Genomic DNA, 16426 nt, shown 5'->3' on the forward strand with positions numbered 1-16426 from the left:
CTTTCAAGCTGGGAATGAATGAAATCAGGGATGCAGTTTTCTGAAAAACTAAAAGAATGTTTGTAACTGAGTGTCCTGTTTCTGTTTCATAGTTGCTACCCACTTGAGCCCTTCCATAAATCTTTTTATTCAGTATAGGTTCTGAATAGATGCTGTTCAATGTTACTTGTAACTAAGGGTGATGAGATGCAGAAAAGAGGACCTGGGAAAATGGCTTCTTCCTTGATGTCTGAGTCCGTGCTCCTCTTCCATTGTTAGTTCTTATGGCCTTTTCTCTGCCATGGAAGCAGAGGTAGCTGGTGCACAATGTCAGATGTTGTCATCGTTCACAGGCCCGGGGCGGGCAGTAAAGGCGAGGGACGGGGGGTCTACCTTTGCTTCTTCCACAATCCCTTTCTCAGGCTTTCCTGGCCTTTCAGTTGGAACTTCGAGAACTAGAAAGTCAGTTCACTGGGTCCTTGACTCAGAGGCCAGGATGAGACAAGACGTGGTACAGTGACAAGACACAAAGGGAAAATATGGTACCAATTAGCCTCGGAGCAGGATAGAGAGATTTATATTTGCACTGATGAGAATTCAAATTCCCAAAGTCAATCTAAAAAAAAAAAAAAAAGAAGATTTTTCCTTTGAGTATTACTTTTTTCTCTGTACAAGTGGTCTGTGTACTTCTGGTGAGAATTCCTTGCACCACTCTCAAGTCAGCTGATCCCAGGGACACGCCGGGGCAGGAGGCGCTAGGCTCGTCTGGAACGGCTCTTTCTGGCAGTGACATTTTGATTTGAAACCCAAAGTAAATCCATACGTGGCGTCATGGTTATTAAAATAATGAAATATTACTAGCCAAAGGTAACTGCAATTCAATCAATGTTATATTTCCACACACAGAAATTTAGAAAAATCAAGAGTATGATAATAAAAACCATAAAATTAAACAGAAGAAAATCAATTTCTACAAAAAATCATATATATGTACAGTGAGATTTAAAGGGAAAAATAAGCTACTTGAATCATAAATTTAATTTTATTTTAAATAACTTTAGCTAACCTCAGCTGTTAATACAATAAAAGCAGAAAGAACAGGCTGCCTTTTTTTTCTTCCAGATTTAAATCAGAGAATTGTATCTACAATAATTGACATAACTCACTACTTGTCCTTCACCCATCTCATCAAAAATTATTGCATTTTCCCCCAAAATTGTATTTTTTTTGGATTCCTCTGTGAATATACTCATTTCGTCCTCGTTCCTGGAGGCATCTTGGTTTAAATCCATCTTTTAAAAAAGGAGAAGGGGTACATATGTGGAGGCAAAATATTCTCTCGAAGCCAACAGATACAGAGTTGCTAGAAGAAGCTGATTGTACACACAAGCTGCCTGGTTGGGAAGGGGAGGGCTGTTGATTCAGCGACGTGTGATAGCCTTTGGTGGACGGACATGGGCCAAGCCCCACCGGGCCCTTCTTCCCTGGCAGGGTCAGGACTGAGCCAGCTGAAGTGGAGCTGCATCTTCCCCTTAGAACTCGTCCTTCTGGTTCTCCTCCAAAAGTCTTCATCCAGATAAGAAGCCAATGACTGATTACAAAAATAAGAATAATTAAATTTGGCTCAAGAGAGAGATTGTCCAACTGTTCTGCCTTGTTATTTTATCAATATCCAAGGCCTTTACAAAGAAAGAAACAAAAACATCTCTCAATCTCCCAACAAAAGTGAACTTTTTTCTTTTTTTTTTTCTTTTTGTTTTTTGCTCCAAATGCTAGGACCTGAAGAATGGCTGCAGATTGAGATATCAAAAATCTCAGAAAAATATATAATATATTTGTATATCTCTGTAGGTCTATTATTTAAATTTCACATTCCTTTAAAAGTGGTTATTCAGTCAGTAGCTGCTGAAGGAGGCTCTTCTGCTGGGCCTGGGGGGTCTGTGGTCCTGCCGAGGGTTTTTGAGTTCCCAGTGGACCAGGCTGGTTCAGGTAAGGGTCCCCGCCTACCAGATTCACTGTACACTGGACGTCAGCAAACACCTGAACCTGTTGCACCTGCTGGAACACAAATAAAAGATGTGTTTAGACAGAAGGGTCTGCCCCCCCGGCTTATGAGTGGGTACTACTTGAAGTGGAAACTCACTAGAGCATTCCTCTAGTCTGTAGTCACCACAGAGAAGAACTCTTCTGTCTTCTTGTCCTACAAAAAGAAAATCGCTGCACTCATTTTGCTCAGGGTTCTGGAAAGTTCACACTTTAAAAATAAAATCAAAATTGGAATGGTCAAGCCTCCTACAGGGTTGCCATCAATACTGAAAATGAGCATCATTGCTAATATTGCCAAGATTGGGAAAAGCCCAGTTTCAGTCTGGGTATCCAGTGGTGGGTTTAAAAAATAGGCATATTATTTGGAAAACTGGTTACAAAAGCATTCTATGGATGACTTTAGGAGGGTAAAAAAAAATCTTTATGATGTTAGAAAATTAAGGGCTCTAACCCAGTATTAGCAAAATAAAAACCACCACAACTCAGTAACAGGACATGAGTATTACTAAAATTAATGTCCAGAGGATTTGTGTAGTATCTAATATACTATTACATAGCTTCTTTACATATTACCTTTAGAATTACAGCAAAATATTAGTAGAACAATTTTATACTTAACTTATTTTTCCTGATAGACAGTCCATCCAAACGCATGAGCTGAAAATAACACTAAACTACTAGCTGAGAACAGTGTGAATTTTCCCTTTAACTATCAGGTTGGCCAAAAAGTTCATTCCGGTTTTTCCGTAAGAGCTTAATACTTTCAGTAATAATGCACGTATTCCTTTGAAAAGTCTAAGGTTACATAGTTTTAACATTTTCTACCAGGAAAACAAAGCCAGAGTTAGTCTTTACCAACCAGCCTTATTATTAGAAAGTCGCTTGTAGAACTGATGAGGCCAGTATCACACTTGTGAATGTTTCAGACCAACAGTGGAGATGCCTTCTAAGGCATCTAAAGCATCTATCTGTCTCCACTACTGGCAAACTTGTGCGTGTTTAATAGGTTCAGGAAGTATTTTAGATTAGTGATAAGATTTTTTTGGGGGGGTCTTTGATGACTAAATTCATGCCAATCATACTCAGCATTTCTGAAAACTTTTCTGTCCTAATTGAATAAAAGCTGCTTTCCATCAACCTTAACAGGCCAACTGTCAAATCTCCAGACTATCCAATTTCTTCATCAGTCTAATGCCTGATGTTTCCTCCTCACGATTCACTTGATTCACTTTCACCTCTACTCCACTCTCTTGGATAACGCTGATGGTTTCTGAGCCGAGTGTTTTTGTGTCTGATGAATTAAATCTCTATGTACATTAGTGTCGTTTCTCTCCTCATCCTCCTTTCTCCCCCAGTTTCCCAAACTTTGCTTCTTGCTCCCATAGGCTCCCATTTGGCTCTCTTCTTTTTCGGGGCTCGTTCTTGTCTGCCTAACATACACTAGCCCTCTGTCTGAGTCTGCTCTGTAGCTGCCTCTGTGCCCTCCACCCACCATTGTTCTCTGTAATTTCTCATTCCTACTCTTTTCCCTCTAGAGCTCCAACCTTGGCCTTCATCTCTCTCTGTGTTAACAATTCCCCTGTGTTCCTGTTCTCTCCTTTTCCCCATCCCAGCTCTCCGAATGCAGAGAGCCTTGAATCCTCCCCTAGTCCTTCTCTCCTATTTCTTTCCTTTCTCCTTTTCTGTACAACTATCTTATACTTCTATCTAACTCACTCCCCAGCTTTCGTCTGGCAAGTACAAAAACATTAGAGCAAACAGAGATTTCATGATGAGCCACTATAGAAAGAAGATTTTGCTACTGAGATTTAACATAAACACAAACTACAGTGCATTTAGGCAATGGCTGACTAAAGAAAAATAACACAGAATTTAGTTTATATGTTTCAACATATGAAATACATAAGGTGTTTGTGCCTCTAAACTCAAAAAAATGGTTGATAAAGGCATGATAAAACAAATGTGAGAAAATTCTGCTCCTTTAAAAAGAATGTTATATTAAAAAAGATCACCTACTTAGAACTTTTAAAAATTGAAAAGATTAAACCAAACTCCCAAAAGTACATATTTCAGCCTTTTTGAATTATTACGTAATCATGGTGCCTCAGACCAGATCTCAAAGGACTTCTGATACTGCTATAACTTCACAGACAGGCAAAGCAATACAAAAACAAAGCTTATGATTTGCCAGGCGAGAGGGGTAATGTGAGAGCTGAGTCCCAACCTCTTAAGATCTTCTGACGCAGTTTCTACTTCAATTGAAATACTGTCCCAGGACTTAGGAACTTTGAAACTCAGGTGTTTTGTCTTAAGTAATTTGTTAAGTTACCCCAGTATATGTCTCTGTAAGTATGAGACTTTTAAAAAACTTCTAGTGAATGAAGACCTCAATTCCCCCAGCACAAAAGCCTCTCTTCACACAGCACACAGGACTCAGATCATATTTCCTGAGGCTCCAACTATGAACACAGTTCCCTAACGGGTTTTCCTCTTTCAGAGCTGGGTGCCCAGTGCTCTTCCTCTTCCCCTTCTCCCCCCTTAAGATGAAGCCTAAACTAGGTCTTTCATCACTGTTCCCCTTCAGGAATGATGGTCCACTCGCAGGACTGAATTTGAATCCCTTGGAGTTTAGCATTCAAGGCCCTTGGAAATTTGCCCCAACCTACTCTCCCATTTTTAGTTCCAATGAATTCTTGTTACAAACCCTTTATTCTTGTTGGGTGGGTTCCCAGGACTATGCTGATATTATTGTTTCCCTGTCTCTGTGCCCTCTAACTTCCAATCCCCTGGACTTTCAAGCTCACCTCCTTCCCCAGCCTCCAAAACCCACAATACCTTTCTACTCACTTGCTCTGCTAACTGTCCTTCAAGGCCCAGTTCAGTCCCATCTCCCACATAGATGCTCTTCTGACCGTCTCTACGACTTCTCCCTTCTTTGAATGGTTATGGGTCTTGTTATTTGTAATCAATTTGCATTTGCCTTCTTTGGTTATGTAACAATTCATGTGCATATGTCTGAATGTTTTATCAGGCCCTAAGTGGTATGGCAGAAAGAGCATGAACTTTGGTGTTGGAAAGACCTGGGCTTGAACCTCAGCTCTGCCACTTTCTTTCCTGTGAATTACATAGTCAAATCTCCTCAGGTTCTGTTTCTTCATCTATGTGAGAAAAAAGGGAAACTGACTCCTTCATAGAGTTATACTGATGCTTACATGAGACGAAGCACACAGTGCCTAACACAATGCCTGGCAAATCATAGCTTTCTTTCCTCACGTCTTACCATAGTTCACCTAAAGAGCAAACATGGCCCATGCTTCTTTGTTCATGTTTCCTCCACCTTCGCATAAGGCCTATATACTTTTTTGAAATCTTAATTTATGTTAATATAGGAAAGTGGCCACCCCTGTTATTTGTATTGCTCTGAAACAAACTTCTAAAAAGAGGCAGAGTACACAACATGCATTCTGTTTTGTCTGAATTTATTGAGCTCTTTTGAGGTATTTTGATTACACACAAGTTTTAGCACTGTGTTTACTTACAAATAGCAATTAGCGGTCACCATTTGTGATCCCTTATCCTGACACTTAATACTGATTAAACATTCTGAAAGCATAACTCATTTAACCCTCTCATAATCCTGTGAGCAGATTAGTTCTGCTGGTTACACAGCAACTCAGAAAAGTTCCCTAACACCCCTAGGATGACATGGCTAAGAGCAGAGCCAGGACTCACACCCAGCTCTGACTCTCAAGGTCCGGCTGTCAACCATGATGCTATACAAAGTTTCCTGTGTATCTAGATAAAATTTGACAGCTCTGGGCTTAGAACTGTCTTACTGACCTGGGTTCCATCTGCTTCTGTTTTGAGAAGGTCAGTGGATGAGAGCTGGTTGCAGTAGAGGCCTGTGTGTCTCAGTGCTGGATCATTTATCTATTAAAGGAAGTATAAGACCAGATTACAAGCTAGTTGTTTAAGCTGAAGACCAAATTCCTCAATGAGGAACAATCTCACTGACAGAAAAGTAATGGGAAGAGAGCAGGAATAACAAGCTTAGCAATTTACTGTGTTGTCAGAAGTCAGGACAGTGGTTCCCTTCATAGGAGGAGAGAGAGACGTAAGGAAGTGTGTAACGGGAGAACCTCTGGGGTGCTGCTGGTAATGTTCTGTTTCTTGATCTAGGTGACAGTTATAAAGGTGTGTTCAGCGTATGAAAATTCATCTAGTTGTATACTCTTCTTTATATTCTTATATATGATAACTTTAATAAGTTAATTCAACACTCACCAAAGTTAATTAGCAAAACACTTCCACTGCCAGGCAAGATTCAGTAACAGGGATCAGATTTATCCTCTGCCTGAATCAACTAAAAAATTGGACAAAAATGTGTGAAACGAACACATTCAAGACCTTGGACAAACGCAATGAAGGAACGTTGTTCCTAAGGACTGGGAAACAATTGAGGTGAGTCCTACCATGATCCCCGCCTACTGCCTAAAGAGAATTTGAGGACAGTATGAGGACAAGGAACCAGGCAATGCCTGGCAGTCTCACTGAGATGAGAGGATATAGCTAGAATTCATAGAGCAGAATATCAGATGAGAGAGTACACAGAGAGAAAACCCTAAAGATCTGCAGAGTCCCCGCAAGTCTGCAGCTTAGTACTGATCAGTTGATTAATGGAACCATTAATGATTAATGGATCTTAGGGAACTACCTAAAGCAGAGGAAAGATTCATCTGAAAAGATGTACATGGAATAATTCTCAAAGATCACACAGAGTTGGGAATAGGTTCTGATCCCACCAGCCAGAGTGAAAAACATCATAATTCAGGTAGTATCAGGTAGTGTACTAGAATGGTTTTGCTGCAGTGGTAGGGTAAAATTAGCCCTATACTAAATACTGTTCTAGTTCTACTAAACAAAAAAGCAAGACCTGAAAAAAATTCAAACTGTTTATTTCCAGGTAATTTAAACATTTCCCAAAACAAACCTCAATATTTATGGGAACATAAACAAGGTAAACTACCCCAGGCATCCTAGCGGTGCAAAGAAATAGAGGAAAACAACAGAATGGGAAAGACTAGAGATCTCTTCAAGAAAATTAGAGATACCAAGGGAACATTTCATGCAAAGATGGGCTCGATAAAGGACAAAAATGGTAATGGACCTAACAAAAGCAGAAGATATTAAGAAGAAGTGGCAAGAATACACAGAAGAACTGTACAAAAAAGATCTTCACGACCAAGATAATCACGATGGTATGATCACTCACCTAGAGCCAGACATCCTGGAATGTGAAGTCAAGTGGGCCTTAGAAAGCATCACTACAAACAAAGCTAGTGGAGGTGATGAAATTCCAGTTGAGCTATTTCAGATCCTGAAAGATGATGCTGGGAAGTGCTGCACTCAATATGCCAGCAAATTTGGAAAACTCAGCAGTGGCCATAGGACTGGAAAAGGTCAGTTTTCATTCCAATCCCAAAGAAAGGCAATGCAAAAGAATGCTCAAACTACCGCACAATTGCACTCATCTCACACGCTAGTAAGGTAATGCTCAAAATTCTCCAAGCCAGGCTTCAGCAATATGGGAACCATGAACTTCCTGATGTTCAAGCTGGTTTTAGAAAAGGCAGAGGAACCAGAGATCAAAGTGCCAACATCTGATGGATCATCAAAAAAGCAAGAGAGTTCCAGAAAAACATCTATTTCTGCTTTATTGACTATGCCAAAGCCGTTGACTGTGGATCACAATAAACTGTGGAAAACTCTGAAAGAGATGGGAATACCAGACCACCTGACCTGCCTCTTGAGAAACCTGTATGCAGGTCAGGAAGAAACTGTTAGAACTGGACATGGAACAACAGACTGTTCCAAATAGGAAAAGGAGTATATCAAGGCTGTATATTGTCACCCTGCTTATTTAACTTACATGCAGAGTACATCATGGGAAACGCTGGACTGGAAGAAACACAAGCTGGAATCAAGATTGCAGGGAGAAATATCAATAACCTCAGATATGCAGATGATACCACCCTTATGGCAGAAAGTGAAGAGGAACTAAAGAGCCTCTTGATGAAAGTGAAAGAGGAGAGTGATTAAGTTGGCTTAAAGCTCAGCATTCAGGAAACGAAGATCATGGCATCTGGTCCCATCACTTCATGGGAAATAGATGGGGAAACAGTGGAAATAGTGTCGGACTTTATTTTTTTGGGCTCCAAAATCACTGCAGATGGTGACTGCAGCCATGAAATTAAAAGAGGCTTACTCCTTTGAAGAAAAGTTATGAGCAACCTAGATAGCATATTGAAAAGCAGAGACATTACTTTGCCAACAAAGGTCCATCTAAGTCAAGGCTATGGTTTTTCCTGTGGTCACGTACGGATGTGAGAGTTGGGCTGTGAAGAAAGCTGAGCGCCGAAGAATCGATACTTTTGAACTGTGGTGTTGGAGAAGACATTCGAGAGTCCCTTGGACTGCAAGGAGATCCAACGAGTCCATGCTAAAGGAGATCAATCCTGAGTGTTCTTTGGAAGGAATGATGCTAAAGCTGAAACTCCAATACTGTGGCCACCTCATGTGAAGAGTTGACTCATTGGAAAAGACTCTGATGCTGGGAGGGATTGGAGGCAGGAGGAAAAGGGGACGATAGAGGATGAGATGGCTGGATGGCATCGCTGACTCGATGGATGTGAGTTTGAGTGGACTCCGGGAGGTGGTGATGGACAAGGAGGCCTGGCGTGCTGCAATTCATGGGGTCGCAAAGAGTCGGACAGGACTGAGCAACTGGACTGACTAACTGAACTGAACTGAAACAAAGTAAAATTCGCATGTCTGGCATCCAATAAAAAATTACCAGGTGTGCAAAGTAGCAGATTCTGACATAATCATACCAATGTTTTCTTAGGTCAGTCTTCCAAGATAATAGAAATAAAAGCAAAAATAAACCAACAGGAGTTAATCAAATTGTAAGTTTCTGTACAGTAAAGGAAACTATAAACAAAATTAAAAGACCACCTATGGACTGGAAGAAAAATGTCTGCAAATGATGTAATTGACAAAGGCTTAATTTCCAAAATATACAAACAGTTTATACAAGTCAATAACAAAAACCAAATAATCAAATCGAATAATGGGCAGAAGACCTAAACAGACATTTCTCCAAAAAAGACATACAGATGGCCAACAGTTACATGAAAAGATGTTCATCGATGCTGATGATTAGAAAAATGCAAATCAAAACTACAATGAGGGGACTTCCCTGGCAGTCCAGCGGTTAAGACTCTGTTCTTCCACTGCAGAGGGCACAAGTTTGATCCCTGATCAGGGAACTAAGATCCTGCATGCCACATACCACAGCCAAAACCCCCCCAAAAACAACAAAAAAACAACTACAATGAAGTACCACCTCACACTGGTCAGAATGGCCATCATTAAGCAGTCTACAAATAATAAATGCTGAAGAGGGTGTGCACAGAAAAGAGAACCCTCTTGCATTGTTGGTGGGAACATAAATTGGTAGAGAATAGATTTGTGGTTGCTGAGGGGGTAAGGGGGTAGGGGAGAGAAGGACTGGGAGTTTGGGATTAGCAGATGCAAATTATTATACATAGGATGGATAAACAACAAGGTCTTACTGTATAGCACAGGAAATTATATTAAATAAACTGTGAAAAACCATAATGGAAATAAAAAGAAAGTAGCAAGAAAATGATCCATAATTTAGCGAAAAAAAAAAAATCAGTCAGCTGAAACCAATTCCCAAATAATGCAGATGCTACAAGTGACAAGCAAGACTATTAACAGTTATAATAACCATATTCCATATATTCAAGAAAACAGCAGAAATACTGAACATGTTAGAGATATGGAAGATATAAAAGGGGTTCAAAGTGAACTTCTACAGATGAAAATAGCAACGTCTGAGATAAAAAATACACTAGATAAAACTGACAGATCAGCTATTGCAAAAGAAAAAAATAGTGAATCTGACATTATAGCAAAATGAAGCACATAGAAAAAAAATGACTGGTCTCATATTCCCTTAAAATCTCCAAGCCCAAAGAATCAGTGAGCTGTGGGGTAACTTCAGATGGCCTACAATATGTGTAATTAAAGTCTCTGAAGGAGAGGAGGGGGGTGGTGACAGAAAAAAAAATAGCTGAAGTAATAATGGCCAATGCTTTTTCAGATTTGATGAAAATTATATACCTGTGAATCAAGAGTACTGAACCCCAACCCAAGCAGAGAACTATGAATAGAATCACACTGAGGCATATAATAATCAAATTATCTAAAACCAGTGATAAAGAGAGTAACTCTTAGAAGTACCTAGAAAGGGAAAAAGATCAATCATGTCCAAAGGAACAAAAATAAAAGTGATAGCAGATATCTTATCAGAAATACAGTGGAGCAATGTCTTTAAAGTATTGAAAACTACCAACCTAGAATTCAGGGAAAAGAATTTTCAAAGATGAAGGTGAAACAACATCTTTTCAGACACATGAAAGCTGAAAGAATTCACCACCAGCAGACCTGTACTAAAAAAATGTTAAATGAAGATCTTCTGGTGGAAGGAGAATGATACCAGATGGAAATATGGATCTACAGCAAGGAATGAAGAACACCAGAAATAACTACATGAGGAAATATAAAAATTACCTACTTAAACCTCAAAAGATATAATTGTTAAAAAGTTTTTCAGTAAAAAAGTACTAATAACATATTGTAGGGTATATAACATATATACGGTAATGTTCTGACATGACAGACATGATATGTATGACAACAATAGCATAGGAAGGGAGAAATGGAAATAAACTGATGTGAGATTTTTGTATTTATGTGAGATGATATAATTGCATTTGAAGGCAGATGGTGACAAAGATGTATACTATAAACTCTAAAGCAACCACTAAAACAACAGGAATTATTTATAGCTAATAAAGCAACAAAGGAGTTACACTAAAAAAGACAAGATGGGAGAAAGAAAATAAGATGAGAGACTTAAATCTTCAACATCAACATCAACAATCACATTAAATATAAATGATCTAGCTACTCTAGGTAAAAGGCAGAGATTGTTAAACTGAATAAAAAAGCAAGTTTTATATAGACCCAACTATATAAAAAATACATTTTAAATGTAATATTCTTTTACCTAATTCATTATATTTTTTATTACTTTGTCTTAATATACAAGAAACAATGAATAATTCTAATAACTGAAAAACAACAACATAATAACAAGGACAAGAAACAATACTATTTAGTTCTTATATTCTGTTATAACATCACTAGGTTGTTGGTTTTTTTTTTCCCTGCTAACTTCTCTGGACAATGGGAATTTTTTTTTTTTTAATTCAAATCAAAAAGGAATTCTAAAGAAAAGGTAATTAGTGTTTACATGTTTTTATGACTTGCTATAAATTATGGCTATATGGCTATAGTATAGTCACCATAGTCTACTTTGTGGTTGCTGATAGAATAGTAATTACAGAGAGTTACCCAAAGATCTTAAATATCACTTTGAACTTAATCATTCATTCCTTAAAAATCTTTAGGAGGCTCCAAGAGTAACTGGACATTTAGATGGCCTGCAACACCTCCTAAAAAGTTTACTACATAAATTCTGCTCTAAATAGAATATAAACATACCCTTAACATTCATTACATTTTTCATCTTGAATATTGTTTTCTATTTCTTCCTTTAGGCAAATTTTCCATGAAGACTTTCCTAATCAGACTCTTTTTCTCTTAAACCCTCTGTGGTTAATTGTATATACCCCTAATCTGACAGAAATATATCTTCTACAAAACTGTTTTGTCCTATTATTCAACTAACCTTTTGCTCAGGTTGTACCTTCCCAACTTGTTAATACTGTCTCCCACAGAGCTAACTTTGTATATAGTAAGTACTGAGTTTGTTGAATTGAAAGGTAAAAATGAAGAAAATATGTTCAGAATAGAAAGGGTACGTTCCAATCAATGTATTATACATGTATTATTTTATAATAAATCTAAAACAATAAAATCTCATGAGACTTAAATTTTACATGATCTGTCAAAATTACCTTAATAAATAGTAATTATCAAAAGACAGGGAAAGAAAAAGAAGTTTGGTTACTTTGGGCAAGTATGAACATAACTGATTTTCTTTGGAATAATGAATTGCAATGTGGTGTGATATAGAGCTGGGTGTGTGTGTGGGTAGCAAGTGTGCCAGCTGTGCCACTTACCTGCTCAGGGCACACAGTGTTCATTCCTGGCATCTGCAAAGAGCTCATCTGCATCTGGCCCATCATTGGGTTCATGTTCTGAACATTTGTGTTTCCACCTGCCATGGACACGGTGATGCTCATGTTGTTGTACACTCCTGGCTGTGCAGGCGTGGGCTGGCTCTGTATAGCTTGACTGAATACACTGTTAACTCAAAAAGAATCTCAATTACATTCACTGATCATGAATATGGGGATAATATGACTGGACTCTTTATCTAAATTATCAGATACAGGATTCCAAAGAAAATAATTTACATTCTTAACCTGTATGTAAGACTTTATATTATTACAATATATAAAAACTAAGAACCATTCAGATGCACTCTGAACTCTATCCAAAGGGTTTAGTAACTAAAAAGACCTCATTTGTTACAATTATCTGGCCCAGTATCAGAGTTGTTAAGCTTCAATTATCTGAATAACCAAGAAAGTTTTCCACTTAAGTAAATCTTGCAGATAACTGAAGTTTACCAACTTAATCATCAAAATAATTCTAAAATTTATTACATTATTTTATCTTCTTAAACAGAGAATATCCTTTTTAAGCAAAGTCCCTTGCATATGTATCAATCTTCAATAAATATTCACAGAATAAATTAACAAAGGAATGAATGATTCAAAGGTAACATTCTTATACTGTGATTGGGTATATATCCTTAGACTTAAAACTTGAGGGGAGTGATAGTATTTTGTTTCATTTATTCCTTGTCTCTAGTTAACAAGTGATACACAGCAGCAGGCACTCAGTAAATATCTCATGAATGAATAATTGGGGACATGGGTTATTAGTGCTGTCAACTGATAAAGTTCAGATTGCTTTTACTGGTAGATTTTACTGTATTTATGGGGCTTCCCAGGTGATGCCTCAATGCAGGAGACATAGAGACGAGGGTTTGATCCCTGGGTCAGGAAGATTCCCTGGAGAAGGCCACGGCAAACTATTCCGGTATTCTTGCCTGAGAATCCCACGGACAGAGGAGCCTGGCAGGCTACAGTCCATAGGGCTGCAAAGAGTCAGATGTGATTGAAGCGACTTGACACACACTCACTGCATCTATATCAGTGGTTTTTGAAGTGTAGTCCAGAGACCATCTGCAAGAGAATTCCCTGGTCTTCATTGAAAATTGAGACTCTCAGACCTTACCCCATCCTAGTGAATTATATTTTCTGGGGGTAGGTATGGAAAAGCATTTCTAACAACTTCAGTTCAGTTGCTCAGTCGTGCCTGACTCTTTGTGACCCCATGAACTGCAGCACGCCAGGCCTCCCTGTCCATCACCAACTCCTGGAGTCCACCCAAACCCATGTCCATCGAGTCAAAAATGCACATTAAAATTCAAAAGCCTTTATTCAGTGTCCTACTGCTTACTGTCACTTCTCAAGGTTTCAGTTTCTGGCCTCTTTCAATATGCTATAAACTAAGAGGAAATCAGAAGTGTATAACCAGATATTTTTATTTGGAAAACAAAATGCTTTTGAAGACTTCAGTGGTCTTCTCAGATTTGAAGATAGCTTCATGTCTTTTCTAGAAGCAAGATACAAGGGCAATAATTATGTTTTCCGAGTGCCTGTTTTACAGACTTCTTTCTTTACCACCCATGTCTAGACTGTTGTTACACCAAGGATCTCAATGCTAAACCAGTTTCTGTTAATAGGCAGAAGAGTACGGAATAAACTCCAAGTAAGTAGAATTTGAAACTTTATATCTGAATGATATAGTGATACAGATAAACACATCGAAAGGAAAATAATATGAATTTGCTTTTTTATGTGTGTCTTTGCTAAGTTCCACAAAACACCAAATGTTTTATGATTATCTATCAATTTTTAAATAATAAGCTGCTGGTAAAATTCCACCCATTTTAATGTTAATTCTAAAGAATTTGATTTCAAAAATTATTGATTCCATCAGTGGCTTTTCTGTTCCTTGCTAGCTCTTTGGAGGAAAGCAGGATGTACTGACATTTATAGCTTCCGGTAAATTAAGGTAATCATACTGAAATTCACAGGCTGAGAAACAGCCTATTCATCATGTCTGAAGAAAAGAAGTGAATTTTCCCTAAGTAATTATAAAACACAAATGCACGAAGAAAATTATATGCCTAGGAAATGGTCAATAATGCATCTGTGGGCCATTAGTGTCTGCAGAGTGTATGCTTGTCAGAGAGTGTCCCCACAACTAAAGGTGAGAAAAAAAAAACCTATTAGTCTACTGCCCATTTTCTAATGAGAACATTTCTGCCTTAGACAGTGCTCATTTGTCAACTGATACATAAATCACTACTGTGGAGGCGCAGAGCTATGTAAGTTAATGCATGCAGAAGCTTCAAGGACTGCAATGATGTCATACTTAGTGAAAAAGGTTTAGGATTTAATTTCTTTTCAAATTTCTATTTGGGACTATGTAGTAGCTTAAGTTCTTTCAAACTAAGCCTGCCAATAGTTCCATTTTGGGTTCTTCCCTCATTGAAAGAAGACCAAGCACTTTTGTAGCATTAATCACTGTTCCACGGTCTGGAATGGATTGTGGGGTTCACTGGCACCTTAGGCCCAATGCATGGAGGACCCCTCCCCCCACCTAATCCCTGACTGGCCTCATGGCAGTTACCACAGTTTCCTTAAGCTAGCACCAGGTATTTGGTAGCCCCTAAATCATGGTGGGGGTGGGCGGTGAGGGGAGAGATGACAAAGTCAGCCTAAAGCAAGTGTCAGATATTACAGGCATTAACAAACAGGGAGGAGTTCCGGGTCAAATAAGTCTGAGAAACAAAGGGTTAAACCATAGGACTTTGCCTTTAAAATGCTAATAAGGCCTGAGACTCTCCTTTGGGACTAGAGTTACACAGAAACACTGCCCTAGTGCCTGGACAAATAGGTTTGTTTAACCTAACCCTTCGTTTCTCTTGCCACCAAAGAGATAAAGAAAAAGACTCACGTTAGTTATACTGTCTCCAAACTGTATCACATCATTCTGCTTAGTGAGTTTTTGTTTCATGTTTTATTTCTCTCTAACCTACTCCTGTCACTAACTACACTCTAGGTAAACTGACAACAAGGGCTATTTTCCCCAGTTTCTTGTGGTATCTTGCACTGTGCAAAAGAGACAGTGAGGGATCACAAATTATATGCTGCCTGTGTTGATTAATAAGCTTTTATACATGAACTAAATAAGCAAGTATGAATGTTTGAAAACTTAGTGATAACTATTTTCTTTCTCAAATGATTTGAGAAAGTCAAAGTTCACACAAACAGCTAAAGTACAACAAAAACTCAAGTCTATATTTGAATGAGAACCCAAAATATGACTGAGGAACGGGGAATCTCTGCACTCATTTCTTCAACAGATGTATATTAAGTGCTCATGTGTCTTAAAGGATGGATACAAAGTCCTTGTTCTTCTGAGGTTTATATTTCAGCTGGAGGAGACATACCATAAACAGACTAACACAATATGTCAGATGTTAAGCATAATAAAGAGATATAAAGAAGGAAATGGAGGGACCAAAGAGTGGAAAATGGCGTTTAGAAATGATGGTAAGGGAAGTCTAAAATGGTGACATTCAATATCTATGTCTAATAAGGTGAGACTTGAAGCATGAGAGAGAAAACCATGTGGCTACTGAGAGAAGAAGATTCCAGCAGAGGGATTTAAAAATGCAAAGGCCTGAGTATGTAATGTACTTGGCATATCTGAGGAACAGAAGAATAAACAGAAGCCACTATGGCAGAGTGAGTGATGAGAATACAGATGAGGTCAGAGAGGTACCCAGGAGCAGGATTATGCAGGGTGTCACAGGCCCTATATTGTATTTTGAATAAGCTGGCATGTTTTGAGTAAAGGACTGATATCTTGCCTCATGTTTTAAAAGCATCACAATGTGCAGACGAAACTGTAGTGGAGCAAGGGTGGAAGCAGGAGACAGGAGGTCACTGCAGTGGTCCAGAAAAAGGATGATGTTGGCTTGCGCTAAATTATACAAGTGGGGCAGGTAAAGAATGAGAGCTGCTAAGAAGCTCATGTGATTTCCTGATGGATGTGGGATGTGAGAGAGAGAAAAAAGGTCTTCTTCTGAATAACTGGAAGAATGGACCTGTTTACTGAGATGTGAAAGAAGTATGAGTCG

The 16426-nt window shown here is 38.6% G+C and overlaps 1 protein-coding gene across 3 annotated transcripts in view; it reads right to left on the bottom strand.

The window, feature by feature from the left end:
• Window positions 1-1906: 1906 nt before the first annotated feature.
• The window catches only part of NCOA1 (nuclear receptor coactivator 1), a 164786-nt gene continuing 150266 nt past the window's right edge, over window positions 1907-16426 (bottom strand). For 2 of the 3 annotated variants that reach the window (XM_052647980.1, XM_052647982.1), the window contains 4 exons: window positions 12261-12444; window positions 5866-5955; window positions 2123-2179; window positions 1907-2037 (listed from right to left, as the gene is read on the bottom strand). In XM_052647980.1, coding sequence (XP_052503940.1) covers window positions 2135-2179; window positions 5866-5955; window positions 12261-12444 — 319 coding nt within the window. In that variant the 3' untranslated portion in view covers window positions 1907-2037; window positions 2123-2134. The remainder of the gene's footprint in view (window positions 2038-2122; window positions 2180-5865; window positions 5956-12260; window positions 12445-16426) is intronic. The other variant, XM_052647981.1, reaches the window with a different exon arrangement.

Source organism: Budorcas taxicolor, chromosome 11, assembly GCF_023091745.1.
Source record: "Budorcas taxicolor isolate Tak-1 chromosome 11, Takin1.1, whole genome shotgun sequence".
Lineage (NCBI taxonomy): Eukaryota > Metazoa > Chordata > Mammalia > Artiodactyla > Bovidae > Budorcas > Budorcas taxicolor.